Genomic DNA, 21,249 nt, shown 5'->3' with positions numbered 1-21,249 from the left:
TCTGTAATTAATACGGCAAAAAGGGTGAGGATCAATCACATAAATACAAGGGTTCCCCTGTCGTCTGGTCCCTGTCGCTCCATGAAGCCCTAAGTCAAGAGCGCTGGCGCTAGAGCTGAGTCTCGAACTCGCCCCTCCGCTAAGAGGGTGTCAAGGCGCAGAGTGGAAAAGGACGGCTGAGGGGAGTGAAGAGCCTGAGACAGCAGAGCGGACGCGGCCCACGCGACCCCCGAAGGCGCTGCAGCAGGTGGCGCCGCCGGGGGGGGCCATTCTAGCCTCAGCACGGATCTTTCGCCCGAGGCAGCCCAAGCCGCAGTGGGATTCGGTGTCTGACTCAAGGGTGGGCGCCCGGCGCGTGGCGGGGCCGAGGGCGCGTCGGGGCGCGCGCAGCGCTGCCCGAGTCTCGGGGGCGGGCTCGCGGGGAAGCCCCGCCCCTCAGGCTCCTCCCCCCGGGGTGCGCGAGCTGGTCCCGCGCGGCGCCAACCTTTTCCCGGGTCATCGCCCCTCCCCTCTTCCGGACCGCGAGCCCCCCGCGCGCTGCCTCGGGGCCGCGCTCGCTCGCCCGCCCGCCCGTCAGCCCGCCCGCCCTCTCAGCGCGCGCTCGCCCGCCCGACGACGCGGGAGCCGCACGCGCCGGACGAGGTTCCCCGCGCTCCCTCTGCCGAGCGCGGGCCCGCAGACGCGGCACCCTCGGTTCTCGGCCCGGGAGACTGTCCGGGCCGCCCACTCTGCGGCCCCGGAGCTGCGGCGGCGGCGGTGAGGAAACCGGGCCGGGGGAGGCGGACATGGCGGGGCTGAGGGGATCGGCGCGGGGGAGGGTGGTCCGCGCGCCCCTGTGGCCACGTCGAAGGCTCGCTGACGGGGCTGCGCCTGGGAAAACGGAGGGCTGGACCGAACCGGGCTGCACCGGCGCCGGCTCCGGTGAGGGAAGGGCCAGGGGCGGCGGGGCGGTCCGCGAGGGTGTCCGCGGGACCCTCGGCGGGCTACGCGGAGAGGAGACGCCGCCGGGAGCGAGGCTCCTGCCACGTTTCCACTGCGCCGGGGCGCGCGTTATCTTCCGCTTTGGGGTGGGCGACAGCCCTGCGCCTTCCCACCCCCATACCGACCCCCTCCGCGTCCCCGGGCTTCCGCTCCCCCTTTTGAGGCCGGCTTTGCTGTGTGGTGGGGGGAGGTCGCGCGTGAGGGAAGCCTGGTCCTCGAACCCAGGGCCACTCGCCCATTGGACTCCAGTCTGGGCGCACAGGAACCGGGATGCTTGGGGGCAGGAGGGCGACTGGGCCCCGGGGCCATTTCCCTCAACTTTGGGGAAACCCGGGATTGCAGAAGTTGGACGCAGCTCGCAGGCCTTTCTTTCAGAGATGGGGATGCCTGATGTCTACTCACCTAGCACTCCAAAAGCCAAGCGCGAGTGCTCAGCACCAGGTCCTGGTGGCTCACAGAGTCACCCTCCCGGCCCCTGGGAACGCTGCTTTTCTCCCCATGGTCTGGAGAGCCCCCTTTGTAACGCCCCCGAGGCAGGTCAAGGTCTCACCCCACAGGCCGGTGTTCCCGCTTTCTCAACCTTGGAACGTCTATCAGGAGAAATATTGGCTTCTAGAAACGGTGGCGATTAGGTTTTCGTTACAATTGAGGGAAAAGTTATAAACTCCTGGAATGCAGGGCTTGCGTTCCCTTTGGATTTTATCCATGCAGTCGTGAGCAGAGGAGCCTGTGGAACAAAGTAGAACTTGAGGGGCAGCGGCTGCCGTGACTACGTCCCAGGATGACGTCACCGTGCGATGTTTAAAATGGGAGATTTTTGCTCCGAGTGTGGGTGAAAGAATTGTGGCTTACTTACTTACCCAAGACGCCTAAGGTCTTCTTAGTCCCGCTTGCTTTTGTTTTTCCTCTCCCTGACTTTATTACTCTCTCCCTTTCACCTTTTGGTATTCCTAGAATACTGGTTTGGGGCGGGGGGGGGGGGTTAGTTTTTCAGCTTTTCCAGTCATCGTTCCTTCAGAATGGGGGGGGGGGGGAGTAATTTCATATGACTCATCTGTGTTAGAACCAAAAGCAAAAAAGGAAGACCACTGAGTGTTTTTTTTTTCCTTCCTTTCTTCCTTTTTATTTTTTTAATGTGAAGCAGCAAAACAAAAAACAGAAAAACCCCAACACTGATATGTAGCACATAGCTGGCAAATGTAATGAATGAGGAGACTGATCTACTTAAAGATTCAGAACATCCCTTTAGTGTGGTTCCTTGTTTTCTTTGGTGGGGTGGAAGCTAGTGTAATACCATCAGCAACTTTCTTCCCAAACCGTGTATTAAATTGCAGTGGGTTTTCTTTTCCGTGGTAACACGGTGGTGTATGAATGTAGCTTTATAAAGTAGAAATGGCTTGCATTTTTCAGGAGGAGGCAGCATGGTGGTTGTGGTGGGCTAGGGGTGTGTGTGCCCACGGAGACCAGTGCCTGGTAGTTGATAGTGGAAGGTGGATTTGGCATTCTAAGTTTCCAGAAAGAAGGTTTGGGTGTCTTCCCATCCAGGATCAGGGTGGCTATGGCTGCCAGCACACCTCTCAGATAACCATATGGAATTTATTTCACAAGGAGGTCCCCTGTTTGAATTTGCACACAAAGTAAAGGGATCACATTAAGAAGAGAGACATTAAGAAGCAGATTTGAGAAAGGAAAAAAAAGGAAGTTTTATTTTTTGAATGTGTGGGAATACAAACTGTGGCTGGGTTAGCCAGTTTTTATACTAAACATAGCAGAAGCCGTATATCTTTAATAATTGGCTCCAAAAAAGGTGATGTTGCTTAGTAAGCGCAGCATCTGAATAACTCCAAGTTACTTATAGCAGCCAAATGAATGAGCTCATTGCGTAAAGAGAGAATACTCATCGAACCAAACTCAGGATAAGGTTTTTGCCTTTATGAATTAATCAGTGATAAATCAGATCTGCCATTAAAGAAAAAAAAAGTCCTTCTTTGAGGCAGTTCCAAAATGTGGCTAAATATCTGCTTATTTCTTTTAGTTTTATCTTCCATGGATGACCCTGAGTTTCCATTGTCTTTAAATACGTTTTGATAGAGCCACTGTTTTAATGTCTTGTCTTTTAGGTAAATAAATCTCCCTTCCTGAAAAAGCACTTACATAAATTCAATATTGGATTTTTTTTAAGTATGTAACAGCTTTATTGAGATGCAATTCACATACCATACAATTCACTCATTTAAAATGTATAGTTTGATGGTTTTAGTGTAGAGTTTTAGAAGCCTCACCACAATCAATCGTAGAACATTTTCATCACTCCAAAAAGAAACCCTGAACCCATTAGCAATCACTCGCGTTCCCCGCTCCACCTTCCCTAACCTTAGCCACTAACCTGTTTTCTGCCTTTATAGATTTGCCTGTATTGGGCATTTAATGTAAGACCATACAATATATGGTCTTTTATGATTGGCTTCTTTCCCTTAGCATCATGTTTTTATGGGTCATCTGTGTCATAGCATGTGTCAGTACCTTAGTCCTTTTTATGGCTGAATAATATTCCAACGTGTGGAAGTATACTGCATTTTATTTTTCTATTCATCAGTTGATCAATTGTTCATCAATTGTGTTGCTTCTACTTTTTGGCTATTATGAAGAATGCTGCTATGAACATTCATGTACAAGTCTTTTTGTGGACATATGTTTTCATTTTTCTTGGATCTGTACCTAGGAATATAATTGCCGGGTCGTATGGTAAACTCTAAATTTAACCCTTTTAGGAACTGCCAGACTTTTCCAAAATGGCTTTATAATGCTAGATCTTAAAGTGGACTATTTTTTATTTTAAAACTCAATCATTTCACAAAATTTTAAACTTAAATTATTGTAGTTAAATATTGACACATTTAGTAAAAACTATTATAGTGCTTCTCTGGTACCAAAACCAAACCAAACCTTTTGCCATCGAATCGATTCCAACTTATAACAATCCATAGGACGGAGTAGAACTGCCCCATAGGGTTTCCAAGGAGCAGCTGGTGAATTAGAAACGCCAGCCTTTTGGTTAGCAGTAGAACACTTAACCACTGTGCTACCAGGGCTCCCAACAGGAGCAGTTTAGAGTACTCTCTCTACTGAACTTCATAAAGCTAAGTGATAAGATTCTTAGATAGTATTGTATAATAGTAAACTTTTTATGATAGAAACATAAATTAGTGATTGTTCCATACTTCAGATATGAGCCAGTGGAACACAAGATAAAATTGGGAGGAGGAAAGGGAGTTACAAAGGAGGAGTGTTTTACAGAGCTTTATCTTTTAGTTTTTATACTTTGTGTTTTTGAGAAAACCTGTTTTATCTTTGCAGGGCAAGATGAAGAATGAAATTGCTGCTGTTGTCTTCTTTTTCACAAGGCTAGTTCGAAAACATGATAAGTTGAAAAAAGAGGCAGTTGAGAGATTTGCTGAGAAATTGACTCTAATACTTCAAGAAAAGTATAAAAATCATTGGTATCCTGAAAAACCATCAAAGGGACAGGCCTACAGGTAAGGGAGTAGACTGGACAGTTGGATTGGACTAAGCGAAGAGGGCAATCAGTTCCTGAAATGGGTGCAAAGCCAGAGGACCGAAGGGTATCTGGATCATGCCTATCACAGTTTTACTTGCAAAATACAGCACAGCTATTTCTTGATGGGGTCCCACTGCCTGTTCTTAGGAGCCCAACACTGTAGGCTCATAGGGGTTAGTCTTCTGGTGGCTTATAGTTTGACTCATAACTACGTTCCTTTTTATATATATCAGAGGTACTAAGGGTTTGCACAATTCTAGAGAACCCCTAAAACTGTCACCCACAAATGGTCATGGTGATAGTTGAGGGACTTGAGTTCTCTTGTGTCTAAAAATAAAATTACAAGTTACATGTTTTCGGGGGGAAGAAAGTTTTATGGAGAAAGGGAACAAAGATTATTAGATACCTAATACTAAGTTCTTGATACTTACAAGAATAATTTTGTGTTAGAAGCCAGCATACCTATTTTATAGATGAAGGTAACTCACCTATGATCCACAGCTGGTCAGTGTTGGCACCAGGATTTGAACTCAGGTCTAAATGACACCAAAGTCTTACGAGCTTTCTGTATACCACAGTATGACCACTGCCTTGGTGCTGGGAGGGAAGGTAATTCTCAGTTGCACCCCTCTTGTGCTTTGGTTTATAAGTTACATTTACAGTTTAAAGTAGAGCAGGCTTCTGCAAAACATGTCCTGGCATGCTTACTCCCTAGTACTTATGTGACTGCTTGGGAACCTGGGTTGAGAATGTTTTGTTGCTAAACTCAGCTGTTAAACTTTGCTCCATTTGTGGATGTGGGCACAAAAATGGAACAGTTGTGACTGTAGAAATTCTCTTTGATTTATGCATATTGCTGTCCCCAAAGTTTCCTCCACAAATCAGCTCTTTTGTGCTTTGGTATAAAAAGGAGTTTCTTTTAGTTACTGAGTTGCAAATGCAGGACTATTCAAGGAGCCTAGGAGAGGGGTGAAAATAAGGGTTTTGTTTTTTTTTTTCTAAAACTCAGGTAAGCCTGTATCCTATTGACAAGAATTCAGGTAATTGGTAGGTTTTCCACCACTTCATTGTTATCCAAAGAGGTTTCCTAATAAATTGAAAAATATGGTGAATTAAAGTAAAAATGTGGATAGTCTGTGTAAAGTAGGCTTAAGTTATCTTTTATTTTTACTTTTCATGATTCTCTTAGTTTTTTTTTTGTTTTCATGTCACATTTATGATAGTATAAACAGTTTTTGTGAGGTAGAGCTGTTCAGTCTTTTTACACTGATCTAATTGACACTGGATGAAGGCTTTGGAAGTGCCAAGCTACCATACTATTACTGAAAAAGAAGACGCTGTCAAGTAAATGTGTAAGGGTCAAATAGTGTACATTTTCATTTCCATTAGTTCTAAAAACCCGAGAAAAAAGTTTGTCAAATAGGATTAAGTTGGCATGTGATCAGAAGTATCATTATTGAGTCATTTTGAAGCTGTCTTTGAAGGAGAAAACGGTTGGATTTAATGGTGGGTCTTTACTGTTGTAAAAATGAACATAATATAGGATTAACCAGAGTTAATAGACTCTTCAGTCCATAAGGAGGTTGGAAGTGTTCTTTCTGTTCCAAAATGTGCATAAATTAAAATTGTTTCTCTGCAATATATATAGATAAAATGTTTGTGGAGGACAAGTCGGGAATATTATGGTCTATAAAAATATTCATATGCTTTGAACAGTAAGTCTCTCAGACTACCGTAGAAGCGTATCCGAAATGCAGACAAATATGTATGAATATGGACATTTCTTATACTTTATAACTGCAAAAATTGGAAAGAACTGAATTGTTAACATTAGGGAAATGATATACTATTTTTTGTGCAACTTTTAAAATCTTGTTTTTCAAGAGTAATTAAGGGATAACTAGTCACGGTATGTAGATTAAAAAAACGGTGAATATGTAAGGTATGCAGATTTTGTTGAAGCAAAGTCTCTGTTTAAGTGTCTGTATTTTCATATGTATTTTTTAAGCTTACAGCTGACATAAGAAAAATATACACACCTAAGATATATCTTCCTACCCTTAGCTGATTTTGATCCTGGGGCCCATGGGAGTTTTAAATAATCCTGTATGCAACATTAGAACCTGTAGCATAGGACCATTTTATGAAAAGGACCAAGTGGCATTTTATATACTATAAGACAGTTTTTTTCATTCAGAATTTGTTGTATTGTTGATGGTGATGTAATATAGGTACAGACAGAATAGAGTGCTGTTTAGTAATGTGAGTTTTGAAGTCAAATAGCCTGAATTCAAACCTTGGATCCACCACTTGCTACCTGTTTGATGTTGAGAAAGTTACTTAAACTCTGCCTCCTTTTTCCTTACAGGGGGGATAATAGTATCTAACTCATATGACAGTTGTGAGAATTAAAGAGTTGACACATGCAAAGCATTTAGAAAACTATCTGTTGTGTAGTAAACCCTTAAGTAGAGTTATTATTATTTAGAAACATTTGTTATCTATTATGCAAATTGTTTTTAATGAAAATCAAAACCAACTAATTAAATACTTTAGTTTTTTTTTTTAACTTTAAAAGCATGTTACTCCATTGAGAGAGCATTGTATTTTGTCAATTAACTTGTATTGTCCATATTTTGTAACTTAAAGTAAAATGACTTACCTAAGTTCACCTTGTAAATAAGTACTAGGTTTATTGGCCAGGTTTTCTTAATTGATTTCCTAGTAGTAGTAGATTTTAGGCAGTAAATACTTTCTATTGTAGTTTCCCTTTTCCTAATTAAATAGAATGCTATTTTTGACATATTCACCCAGGGAGTTAGTTTTGGCATTCCATTGGGTAAATGTAGTATTTCTTAAGTTTTAAAAAAAAAAAAATGTAAGAGGCTTTATTGGTTTAGAAATTTTTCTTTCTTTTTTTCCTTTTCTAAATTATTTTGTTTTTGAGAATATGCACAGTAAAACATACACCAATTCAACAGTTTCTACATAAACAATTTAGTGACATTGATTACATTGAGTTGTGCAGCCATTCTCACCCTGCTTTTCTGAGTTGTTCCTCTCTCAGTAACATAACCTCACTGGCTTCTAAGGTTTCTATCTAATCTTTTGAGTTGCTGTTGTCAATTTGATCCCATATAGATAGTTCTGGAAAGAGCATAATGCTCAAGGCAGAAGTTTTTTTACTAGTTAAGCTAAACTGTTGTTTGTTTTTAAGATGATTTCAGGGGATATTTTTGGTTTTGGTGTGGAGATTATCTCAGGGCAGTGGTTTCAGGGGCTTATCTACCCTCCAGGACTCCAGGAAATCTGGAGTCCATGAGAATTTGAAATTCTCTTCTGCATTTTTCCCCTTTGGGATCTTTGATCAAAATATTCAGTAATGGTAGCCGGGCACCATCCTGTTCTTCTGGTCTCATGGCAAAGGAGGGAGTTTCTCATGGAGGCAGTTAGCCACACATTTCATATCCTCCACTTATTCCTGACTCTCCTTTCTTGCTTCGGTGACTAGAGACCACTTGTTATGTCTTAGATGGCCACTTGCAAGCTTTTAAGACCCTAGGTACTACTCAGTGAACTAGGAGGTAGAACAAAAGCACTAAACCCATTATTAGGCCAATTAACTGGAATATTCCATGAAACAATGACCCTAAATCTCCAAATCCAGGAACCAAATCCCATGAGGTGTTTGGTTGAACATAAGCAGCCTCATCTTACTTGTTTTGACAAATTTTTTAAAAAGAAAACCCTGGGGTAACTGAGAAGTTAAATGAGAAAAACCAGTAACTCTTCAGGATTATATTTGGCTTTTAAATATGAGATAAATGGTTCTATGTCCCTGACTAATTCTATATTTATAGAGCAATTCTAAGTAAAGAGCATACTTTTTAATACTTTATTTTATTATCTGGGATATAAAAGGAAAGTAATAACAGATCAAAACCTGCCATAAGAATTTTCAAATATTATTTGAAACATTGGCTGAAGTCTTTTGTTAGCAGGCGGTTTTGTTCTACAGGAACTTGGCCTAGAAAAATTTTGACCTTCAGAACTCTAAGTAATTTTATGCAACTTTCATACTCCTCCTTGTTCATGTAATGTACATGTGAGGTTGAGTAGTCTCTGGATAAACTGAGGTAGAGTCAGTTCTGGTGATTTGTATGGGCTCACATAATTGTCCTCTTTCCACTAGACTGGGTAATCTTATTGGTTCTGCCTCTTGGCGTGTAGTAATAAGTAATACTAAATACTATTATGCTAATACTAATATATGTAACTAGGTTTATGGTTAAAATTTAGTTAAAGCCATAAATGTACCTTCTCTTTGTTGTAGATGCATCCGTGTCAATAAGTTTCAGAGAGTTGATCCTGATGTCCTGAAAGCCTGTGAGAACAGCTGCATCTTGTACAGTGACCTGGGCTTGCCAAAGGAGCTCACTCTGTGGGTGGACCCATGTGAGGTGTGCTGTCGGTGAGTTGTCAATTTTGCCAGCTCACTAATTACTGTGCCAAAACAGATTTTCCATGAAATTTTCTCATGTACTGCTTGCCTGTGTATCTTTACAACCAGGAGCTAGTGGTTTGGCTTTGATAGAAGTGAATTTTATTAAGTGCCCTTATGGAGGTGATGGTGAAGGGCTGTTCACATTTGTGTTTTGCAACTGAAGAAACTAAGAAATTGATTGAGCAGGTTTTTTTCTAGAGCGTTGCCGAGAAGTTTATTGTAGAACTTAGACACCCAGACTCCTCTAGGTCAGTTAGCCTTTTCTTTCATTGGTATTCACTTGTCCTTTTTCCTTTTTCCTACCACTGCTTATGATTTTAAGAAAATCTTTGCATTCTATTAATATGATTAAGATTTTTCCAAAAATAGGTTGTGATGTTATAAAAATGTTGTGGCGGGGCAACTGACCTCCTCTAACTTCACAGGGGGGAAGGAGAATTATTATCAACATCAACTGCCTATGGCTGATTCCTATGAGGCAGAAGTCAGATGTACCTCCTCCTGCCAACCTTTTTACCCGTTATAATACCAACTGTCTCTCTCACGGCACTCTACTTCTCTGTTCAATAATTTGTTGTAGTGGCCACACAGAACTCACAGACCATACTCACAGTTACGAGGTTTATTAGGGAGGTAACAGATTACAGTTGAGGTTCTAGAAGGCTCAGGATAAAGTTCTTTAATCAGGACAGCCTCCTTTCAGCTGTGCCCATAGGCACATCTCTCTCCGGCCCCTCAGCCTCTGCCCTGCTCAGGCAGTTGTTACAAAGCTCTTTTAGCTTTGCCAATAAGTGCCTAGAGGCACCCCAACTCTACCAGTAACCCTTGGCAGAAGGCGCTCAGCTTTAATACCATGAATCAGCAAATAGCCCCACCAAGAGCCCAGAGGCACCCTACTCTGCCAGCAAGCCTCCTGCCCAAAGGTGCTCAGGGTCTCACTTCCTGGGCTGGGAAGCCCACTGTGCTGTCTCCTGGTTCTGCTGCCTCTGCTGCTTTTTTTTTTTTTGCGCCACCGTCTACTCTTCTTGATTGTGAGGTCCCCTCTGTCCACCCCTAGGATACCTCATTTTAAGCCTAGTGGAATGGAAAAACTGACCAGTCCCCTTGTTAGGATTCCATTCACCTTATTTGGATGGTTCCACCCCCACAAGGGTGTCATGCTCCTTATTTATATTACTAGCGAGCTATCCAGTCCCCTTGGTGAGCCATAGGCACCTCATTTGCATAGTCCCACCCAGTTATTTGGTGGAAGTTACAAAGATTATGGCTAGAAGGGCCGTATTAAGTAACGCACTGCACTGCAGATGTGATTTTTTCCACAGCTAATAAAAATCACTTTCAGAGCATAGCATGTTCACTCAGGGGTAACTGAACCCCAAAAAGAAAGACTTGCTAGCAATTGAGTAGAAGTGATTGCTGTAAGTTAACAGAGGAGATTGAGATACTGTGAAGTGCATTTGGACCAAAACTGGGAAGATAAATATTCTGAAAATGAAAATAAACCAGATATAGTAGTTATATATAATAAAACAAATATCTGAGATTGATTGGAGGATAATAGCTTACTGATATACTAGAGACTAACTTAGGCTTATGGAAAAAAATCAAGATGTACTCGGGGAGCATTCTTTATAGTCTCACTTCATCAGGATTAAATGTTAGAAGGGTTCAGAGAGTTCTATATAGTTAGAAAGGGTATCACTGAGTTAAATATTTAGAGGATATAGAACAGATGACAGATTTTTCCCACGATAAAAAGGCCTGAGAATAGCTGATAGCTTCATTATCCACTCAACAGTCTACAACTTTTATTTTTGTAACTTTCTGCAATCCTTTTTTTTTTTCATGCTGTATAGTATTAGCAGGGATGGACTACCCAATAAGGAGGGTAAGCACATGCTTAGGGCATCAACAAAACAGGGGTACCAGTTGTCCCAAGCAAAGACCCATAGGACACAAGGATAAGCAGACGTAGGACACTGTAGAAGGGAACTGCCAGGGCACTAAAAGGAACTGAGACCAGTTCCAGTGCATGAGAATGTTCAGCAGGGTCGTGAGGGCGCCCACATGCAAGGTTGTTTAAGCTGTGAGGCCCCTACCAGTTCAACAACTTCATTAACATCTATCTCCTATAGCCCCCTCCCATGTAATTGCAACCCCTTGTCTTGTGGGTCTCCTGGGAGTATACTGTTTCTTTCTAACAAATGAGGTGGGTGTAGGCTTGTCCAGTCTAACTCTTGGTACATTCACCCAGTATGCAGCTGTATGCAACATGAGCGGTTACTGGGCAAGGATGGATTATATTATTAGATAACAGGTCTCTGATCCATTTTGAGAGAACTGTCTTGTATATCCACATCTGCTGATCCTGCAGCTTCAGCCAGGAGGGCCAGCAGTGCTCTTCGCTGTGATACAGACACAAAGGTATGCTCTCGTGCATGTCCTGGTAAACAACTAATGGGAACTCCAGTCCTTGATGATGAGCAGAAGTGCGGGAACTCAAATTAGTCAGCCATTGCAATGAATTCAGTCAAGTTACTTTTTAACTGTATAGCTTTCATATACAGAGTTATGTCAAGTTTTGTAAACAATATTTATAACTTTTTAGTGTCTCTGTGAGTTGGAATCGACTCAATGGCAACTGTTTTTTTTTTTCTTTTAAACTTTAAAATATGTTTGGCATACATGCAGTAACTATCTAGCACATATTTAACATAATACTAACATGGGTAAAAATTTACTATAGTACATAGTAAACACCCAGAAATACTGGAAATACTATTTATCTAACATGAAAAGTTTTAATTTATATATCAGTTGAGTTTCATTTTTTGTCTGTTGTGTGGGACACAATGCTTGATATTACTCTATATTTGCTAATAAACAAGGTATTAGGCGTACCCCCCTTCTGCATTCAGTCGCTAACTGCTAACATTATAGTCCCATTTAAAAACTTAAATCATGGATAGCTAAGACACACACGTAACACACACATATACATGTATATGTATAACTCACATAACCCATTCAAATGTATGGGTAAGCAGAGCAGGGGTACCACAGAGCATCAGTGTTTAGGGCATTCACATGCATTAATCTGGCCTTGAGTATTAGATACTATTGATTTGTTTCAAATTAAAATGTTTTACCGGTGTGTCATTGAAAAATGGGAAATTTTAAAGTTCATTACTAATTCTAAGGAATTAACTGCACATTCTAATATTACGGTAATACAGCCAGCAGCTTCACTTAGCATTGAGAAAGCCCTCGTGCCAGAACGCTGCAAAGGAAGATGAAGAGCCTGTTTGAACTTGCCTGTCAAAGAAATTTGAGTTAATAAAGCTGATCCTTCAATCATTAGATGTCTGCCATTGAGTTAGGTTTCTGTTCCTACAAAGGCAGGGATTTTTCTCAAATTGCCGCACCTTTCTGTTTTGCTTGAATTTTTACTCTGTTAGTGGACAAAACTGAAGGTAGGCCTAAGCTCGTTAATGCCACTAGCATTAACTCATGAATTAACCTTTGATTATATTGAGATTTTGGAGTCTTTCAACCATGTAGAGGAAGGAAGAGTAAATTTCTACTGCTAAAGCCCTATGCTAAGTAACCTGGAATATGCATGAATTCTGTGTTGTGAGGAACTCGCCCAGTTGTTCAGACATCTTCTCCCAAGAAGAATCTCCAACCAAAGACCAACAGCTGTCCAGCAGGCTCCAGCTTCCTCGCCCAGCAGATAGAAAACTGAGGCCTGAAGAGACTAAATGACTTGCCTCCTGGTCACAGAGCTAGTTAGTGGTAAAGCCAGACCAGATTCAAGTCCAGTGATCTTTCTACCATCCAGTAGCACCTTCTTTTATGAGGTAAACTGAAAAAGAAAAGAGAGCTATGTACCATATTTGGGTAGCATTTATGACACCTTCCATCCTGTTGAAGTGGAAGACAGCACAGCTATATAAAGAAGTAGAACTCGTCTAGGAAACTGCTTGAGTTCCATATACACTTTCAGAGGCTTTAGAGCAGTCAGGCCTTTTACTTTATCAGATACTCCTCCTGATTTAGAGACAATTTGAGATGAAACTAATTGACATCCCTATTTTTCTGTCAAATCAAAAACTTGACATTATTTCTACTTAGTTATTTGTTCTTAAGCTTAGAATCACTTCGTGTTTCTAACTTTAATTACATGTTCTGTAAGAACTGCTTAACAACTAATTTTCTTCTAACACTTAGTAGAAATTGTTCCTTAGTGTTTACATTGTGCAGTTTATTTAGATAGATTTGTGGGTTTCTCCTTTATTCTCTAAATAAAAATTTTATTATGCCATTTTCCCTCATCAAAATATTTATTTATTTATTTGTAGTAACCAGCAGCGTAGGTTATATATTTAAATTTTTTTTTTTTTTTCTGAAATCAAGGTTTCAGAATGTTTTGAAAGGATGAAAAGGCATGTTCACTTTATATGAGGTAGGCGATATAACTTAAGCAAAAGCCCTTTATTTTACTCAACAATAGTCTTTTTTCCTTTAATCTCAATTAATGCCCGAGTTCTCATTTTTGTCAGTGTGGGTGAAGGAAACACAGGCCCGTTTTTTATTTAATTTTGGTAAAAGTAAATTCATAAGATACATATGGTGATTTGTGATTTGAATTACTAGAATGTACATTACAGGAGATACTTTCAAACACATCAGAAAATTTTACTGTAAAACCAGTGTCAGTGGTACCTAAAAAAATGTAATCAAAACGATGACTTTGTCTTTGATGTCTTAAATAATTATTTCTGTTAGGAAGCAGTAGAAAAGAAAGACAATTGAGAAAGAGAATGGGTCACTTCTATTGGTACTGAAATAGATCAGATGGGGAGAGTTGTGACTGGTTTGCTGGTATGTATGGAGGTGGGTTTAAGGTATTAAATGTGTAGGGTCAAGCTCTGGGAGTGTTTCTCTTTTGCCTGAGACTAATGGTATGTCCAGACCCGTTTAATTGTTTTTATGGATAGTTCTTGTTTTTGATGTGACTTCAAGGTTTGTTAAGTATTTTATTTTATTCTTAGGTATGGAGAAAAAAACAATGCCTTCATTGTTGCCAGCTTTGAACGCGAGGATGAGAACAAGGATGAGATCTCCAAGAAAGTTACCAGGGCCCTTGATAAGGTTACCTCTGATTATCATTCGGGATCCTCTTCTTCGGATGAAGAAACCAGTAAGGATGTGAAACCCAATTCGGTGACTGCAACCCCCAGCCCTGTGTACCAGGTAACCATGAAATGGCTTCATGTTGAACTGCATGGGCCGGGCTTGCCAGGTGCTCCAGGAAGTCCTGCTTATGTTGCCCAAGGTTTCTAATTTGATATTCTAGATTACAGATCTTGCCTTTCCACGCCAAAGGGAAGCTGGACCTCTGACATGTAAATAGGCATCCTGGTTCACTTTCAGTCAGGAGCCCTGGTGGTGCAGTGGTTAAGTGTTTGACTCCTAACCAAAAGGTTGGCAGTTGGAATCTACCAGCTGCTCCTGGAAACCCTGTGGGGCAGTACTCTGTCCTATAGGGTCACTATGAGTCGGAATCGACTCAGTGGCAATGGATTTGGTTTTGGTTTTTTTGGTTCACTTCATCAAAGGTCTGCTTTACTACACAGTAGTTAGGGTAAATATATTTCAAAAAAGTGTGGCAAAGAATAGAGAAATTGTGATGATAAAACATTCGTGAGGTTTTAAAATTCTTTATTCAAACTTGAACACTCATTTTTTGTGGTACCTTTATGCTTGACTTCCTTGTTCCTCTCTCCTTTTTCATGATTAAAGAGAAACTTCATTTAAATTGTATTTTAGTTAATTTTATCCTGACGCCAAAACAGTGTCTCCCTCTGTGCTCTAACGGTTGAAAAGCCATATAGCAAGTGCACATGCATACACAGACTCAGTCACTTATTTTTTTTATACCCCCGTACCAAACACATTTAATGTCTTTTAAAAAATCTCTACCACTGTGCAAACTTTCACTGAAAACACAATAAAATATTAAAACAAAAAAAATCTCAACCAGACAACTCTTCAACAGAAAAGATATTTTTAAAGTCGGAAAAGTTTAAAGAGATCTTTTGAGTTGAGCTTTATTCTGTACACATTATTGTTAGGTGTCATTGAGTTGGCTCCAACTCATAGCGACCATACATATAACAGAATGAGATGTTGCTTGATCCTGCATCATCCTCCAAATCGTTACTATGCTTGAGCCATTGTTGGAGCCACTGTGTAAATCTGTCTCATCAAGGGCCTCTGTCTTTTTCACTGACTTTCTGCTTCACTAAGCAAGATGTCTTTCTCCAGCAATTGGTCCCTCCTCATGATGTGTCCAAAATAAGCGAGACCGAGGCTCACCATCCTCACTTCAAAGGGAGCATTGTGAATGTACTTCCCCCAAGACTGATTTGTTCCCTCTTCTGGCAGTCCGTGGTATATTCGATGTGTCAGTTCTTCTTCGATCTTCCTTTTTCGTTGTCCAGTGCTTGCACACATATGAGGCAATTGAAAATACCATGGCTTAGGTCAGGCACACCATAGTCATCAGAGTGCCATCTTTGCTTTTTAACATTTTTAAAAGCTCTATTGCTGCAGATTTGTCCAGTGTAAAATATGCCGTTTGATTTCTTGACTGCTGTTTCCATGGGTGTTGATCGTTGGTCCAAATAGAATGAAATCCTTGACAACTTGAATTTCTTCACTACTTATCGTACAGTAGTTTATGGGCCGAGTTGTGAAGATTTTTGTTTTCATGTTCAGACGTAATCCATACTGAGGCTATAGTCTTTGACTTTCATCAGCAAGTGCTTCAGGTTGTCTTCACTTTCAACAAACAAGATTGTGTCTTAACATATCACACGTTGTTAATGAGTCTTCTCCAGTGCTGATACCACGATAGTCCAAGTCCAGCTCAGTATACAGATTGAATAAGTAAGGTGAAAGGATACAACCCTGACATACACCTTTTCTGATTATAAACCACACAGGATCCCCTTGTTCTGTTCAAATGACTACCTCGTGGTCTGTGTACAGGTTCTTTAAGAGCACAATTAGTTATTCTGGAATTCCCATTCTTTGTAATGTTGTCCATAATTGGTTGATCCACGCAGTTAGATACCTTTGCATAGTCGATAAAACACAGATAAACATCTTTCTGGTGTTCTCATGCTTTTGGCCAAAATTCATGTGACATCATCAATTATATTCCTTATTCCATGTCCACTTCTGAATCCGGCTTGAACTTCTGGCGGTTCCCTGTTGATACACAGCTGCAGCTATTTTTAAATTAGCTTCAGCAAAATTTTGCTAGCACGTGATACTAATGACATTGTTTGGTAATTTTCATTATTCCATTTGACTGCCTTTCTTTGGAATAGGCACGAATATGAATTTCTTCCGGTCAGTTAGCCATGTAGCTGTCTCCAAATTTCTTGGTATAGACAGCAAAGCGCATGCATCCATTTGTTGAAGTATCTCACTTGGTATTTCATCAGTTCCTGGATCCTTGATTTTCACCAGTGCCTTCAGCATGGGTTTATTCTATTTTCAGTACCAGCAGTTCATTGAGTTGGAATTGACTCAACAGGAATGGGTTTGATTTTTTTTTCTGGATCATGTGCTACCTCCTGAAATGGTTGAACATTGACCAGTTCTTTTTGGTACAGTGACTCTGTCCCTTCCATCTTCTTTTCATGCTTTCTGTGTCATTCAGTATTTTGCCTATAGAATCCTTCAGTATTGAATTTGAGGCTTGAATTTTCTCTTCAGTTCTTTTAGCTTAAGAGATGTTGATCATGTTCTTCCTTTTGGGTTTTTTTTAACTCTCCAGGTCTTTGCACATTTCATTATAATACTTTGTCTCCTCGAGCCCCCTTTGAAATCTTCTATTCAGCTCTTTGACTTCATTGTTCTGTTTGCTATAGCTACTGTATGCTCAAGTGCAAGTTTTAGGGTCTCTTCTGACATCTATTTTATCTTTTCTTTCCTTTTTAATGACCTTTTACTTTTTTTGGTCGGATATGACGTCCTTGATGGCATCCCACAACTCTTCTGGTCTTGGTCATTAGTGTTCAGTGAGTCAAAATGAGATGGTTTCTAAATTGAGGTGGAATGTATTCAAGTTTGTACTTTGGCTCTTATGGACTTGCTTTGTTTTCCTCAGCCTCAGCTTGAACTTGTATATGAGCAGTTGATCTGTTCCACAGTTGGCCCCTGGGTTTGTCTTGATTAATAAAATTGGACAGTTCCATTGTCTCCACAGATGTAGTCAGTTTGATTCCTGTGTTTTCCATCTGGTGAGGTCCATGTGTATGGTCATTTTTATGTTGTTGAAAAAAAGAATTTCCAGTGAGTAAGTCATTGGTCTTGCAGTATTCTGCCATGTGATCTCCGGTGTCATTTCTATCACCAAGGCTATATTTTCCTGCTTATGTGAGTATAAAATGGTACAACCACTTTGGAAAACTGTTTAAAAGTTAAACACGTATCTGCCCTATTACTCAGCAGTTCCATTCCTGTTTACCCAAGAGAAATGAAAAGATGGCTATAAAACCTTGTATTAGACTGTGTATAGCAGCTTTATTCATAACAGTATTCTAACTAGAAACAAAATGTCCATTAACAGGTGAATTGATTGACAAATGTGATATGTTTATATAGTAGACTAATACTCATCAATAAAACAGAAAGAACTAATGATACACATAATATAGAAGAACCTAAGAAACATTAGGTTGAGCGAAAGAAGCCAGACACAAAAGAATAATGGATGATTCTATTTATCTGAAGTTCAAAAACAGGGAAAACTAATCTGGTGATAGCATTGAGAACAGTAGTTGCCTGTGGGGTGTTAGGATTAACTGGAAGGGGGTATAATTTAAGTTCCAGGCTTTTATCTGCTTTCGGGCAATTTAAAAATCTTACCACCATCCCAGTATAGAAAAAAAAATTTTATTTTGCTACCGTCTTGCAGGATAGGTCAGTTAGCAGTTTGAACTATAAAGTCTTCTATATTTTCCCCATTGTAGGTAATCAAGAATTAACTGTGCTAAGGTTATTTATTGCAACATTATTTTTTGTTTGTTTTTTCAGCATTGTTTTTTAATAGCAAAAGAGTTGGAAGCAATCTAAATGTCCCATCAGTAGGAGACCATTTAATTTAATTACGGTATAGTCATTGCAGTACTACGTAACTGTAAAACCAGAATAAGGAAGGTCTTTATGTATTGATATAAATATCTGCAAGATGTATTGTCATAAAGTACAAAAACCAGGGTACAGAATTGCGTGTGTGTTTAAAGTGTATACATAGATACATACACAGGTATATGCATAGAATATCTCTGAAGGTATACACACAAAAATTGATTAGTATCTGTTGCTCCTGAGAAGGTGATTGGGTAGCTGGTAGTCAGGTAAGGAAGAGGGACTTTCTACTTACATACTTTTGTACCTTTTGAGTTTTCTGTCATGTGAAGACAATCCTATACAGAATATAAATAATAATTAAAAAAAAAAATACTCGTACTAAGAAGAACAGATAAGAGATCAGAGAAATTTGAAACTCATAGTCAGGGTGTGTGATGTTCTGAGCAGAGTGCTCCAAAACTGCTGATGACATTTTGAATAATGTGAACTTAATGTGCTTACCTGACCTGTGGGAGAAGGTAAGGCCTGTTGTTCCCAAACACCAATCTGGATATATCAGAATCAGCTGGAGAGCTTCATCAGCCTACCTGGGCACTATTTCTAAGATTTCACTAGTCTTACTGTTGAATAAACTAGGGCTGGTCCGTGAACATTTTGTATTTAAAAGCTCCCTAGGTGTCTGTCTCCTTGCTTAACCAGCCAGTTGTGGAAAACACTGGTATAAAAAATGATGTGTCATACAAGCTTCCATTCTTTCTGTGTTTTGATCTCTTCTAGTTGAAAAACCCTGAGGGTACAGGCCATCCCTTACCTTTTTTTTTTTCAATTGTGAAAATATATATAATATACACGATCTCAACAATTTCTACATGTACAGTTCAGTGTCCTCCTTTTATGAAGTTGTTTTAGAGCTGAGTTTGTGTTTAGTTTATTCAAGTATTTCCACATTTATTCGTAAAAACATTGATCACCTGTTATATAGGTAAATGTATATCTCAACCACTGGTTATTAGTGGTTGTCCGGGCCAGGACGGGGAAGCAGTAAGGGAATTGGTGAATTTATATCTATGGTGATGGGAAAATTGGCATCGATAAAGGGTAATGGTTATACAGCTTAACTGATACCACTATAAATTGTACACCAGAAAACAGGCACAATGGCAAATGTGTTAGATACAAATTTTACAGCAACATAACCCCCGCCCCCCCCATAAAAAAGATGGCAGTTGCTGATACTACTTAGGTACAACCACACACCTCATGGGATTAGTTCTCTTGGTTTGATGCTTAGGATCATGGCTTTGTGGGACTGTCCAGCCAATTTACCCAACACTGTTTTTAGTTTCTGACCTACCCCCAGTATGGCGAGTAGTACCTGGGGTCTTAAAAGTTTGTTAGCAGCCATCCAAGATACAATAGTTGGTCTGTATTCACCTGAATCAGCAGAGGAAGAAGACAACCCAGGGACTGGAGAATGAACTGGACTATAGGTGTAGTTGTCTCCATGAACTGCTGCCTCATTTGCCATGAGACAGCAGAACTAGATGGTGCCTGAGTACTGAATGTTTTGATCAAGAACTCAATAGGGGAGTCCTGATCAAAGCGGGGGAAAATGTGAAACCAAATTTCAAGCTTCTTATAGAATCCAGACTTACTGGGCCCGTTCAGTCTGGAGGAACCCCTGAATCTGTTGCCCTGAGAAAATTTTTGAGCCTTGAGCTGAAACTATCACCTGAAGTCAATGGTTTAGCTGAATTAACAGAGTGTTCACCTTAAGCATTGCACTCTTTTAAGGAATTACCTCTATCAGATCAAATTGACAACAGTAACTCTGAAGCATAAAATAGTAGTTTATGGGGCAGCAAGTCTAAGTCCATGGTGGTGAAATAATACGGAGAGGTAGAATGGTTACACAATGTGAAGAATGTAACCAGTGTCATTGAACTGTACATGTGGAAATTGTTGAATGGGTGTATGATCTGCTGTTTATATTTTCACCTAAAAATAAAACTGATCTATTAAAATTGAGGTTTTTAAAATACACTTAGACATTTAGGAATGTCACTGGGGTTTTGAGTGAGTGACTTTGTCTTTAATTAGGAATCTGGAAGGCCACTTAGTCTTAACATAAAATTTTACTTTTTCCATTGAATTAAGGTTTTCTCTTTTTTACAGGTTTCAGAGCTGATATTCCCACCCATTCCAATGTGGCATCCTTTGCCCAGAAAAAAACCAGCAATGTACCGAGGGAATAGCCATCAGAGTCACTACCCACCTCCTGTTCCATTTGGTTATCCAAATCAGGGAAGGAAGAATAAACCATATCGCCCAATTCCAGTGACATGGGTACCTCCTGGAATGCATTGCGACCGGAATCACTGGATTAATCCTCATATGTTAGCACCTCACTAGCTCCTTTTGATTCTGTTAGTGTCATGTTGAAAGAAAGGTAGAATAAGCCTGACTATATATTAAAAGTTCAAAGTTCATACTCGGTAGTAAAGTTAGATGGACCAAACCATCAAACTTATTTTTATAGAGAAGTTATTGAGAATAATCTTTCTTAAAAATATATATATGCATTTTAGATATATTGATATAGTTTGAGAAACTTTATTAAAGTTAGTCAAGTGCCTGAGTTTTTAATATTGGACTTGAGTATTTATATATTGTGCATCAACTTTGTTGGATACGAGAATACTGTAGAAGTGGACAATCTGTTTTAGCACCTTTGATCATTTACTTTATGGAGAGTATGTAAGTTATTTATACACAGGATATCTATATTTTATGTCATTGTTTAGAAGAATTGCGTGAAATCATGTAGTTGCAAATAAAAAATAGTTTGAGGCATGACAATGTGTGTTTCTCTTCTCTGCATAAAAAAAGAAGGGAGAAAGCAAAGGGTTTGTTCTACTTCAATGTGTTTAAATATTTAGCAAAAAAATAAATAGTATAGGCATGAATCAATATAAATGTTGGAGAGGCTGCAGGGAGATCGGAACCCTTATACACTGCTGTTGGGAATGCAAAA

At 40.1% G+C, this 21,249-nt stretch overlaps 1 protein-coding gene across 1 annotated transcript; it reads left to right on the top strand.

The window, feature by feature from the left end:
- The first annotated feature begins 623 nt into the window (after positions 1 to 623).
- BTG3 (BTG anti-proliferation factor 3) lies at positions 624 to 21,071 on the top strand. Its single transcript, XM_010590353.3, has 5 exons — positions 624 to 756; positions 4,339 to 4,517; positions 8,874 to 9,011; positions 14,099 to 14,300; positions 20,391 to 21,071. Exons 2-5 carry the CDS (start codon positions 4,345 to 4,347, stop codon positions 20,625 to 20,627), a joined length of 750 nt encoding a protein of 249 aa, XP_010588655.1. The 5' UTR covers positions 624 to 756; positions 4,339 to 4,344; the 3' UTR covers positions 20,628 to 21,071.
- Positions 21,072 to 21,249: the final 178 nt, after the last annotated feature.

This window comes from Loxodonta africana, chromosome 20 (genome assembly GCF_030014295.1).
Source record: "Loxodonta africana isolate mLoxAfr1 chromosome 20, mLoxAfr1.hap2, whole genome shotgun sequence".
NCBI lineage: Eukaryota > Metazoa > Chordata > Mammalia > Proboscidea > Elephantidae > Loxodonta > Loxodonta africana.
The sequence above is the reverse complement of the archived record's forward strand: the minus strand, read 5'-3'. Positions and strand labels throughout refer to the sequence as shown.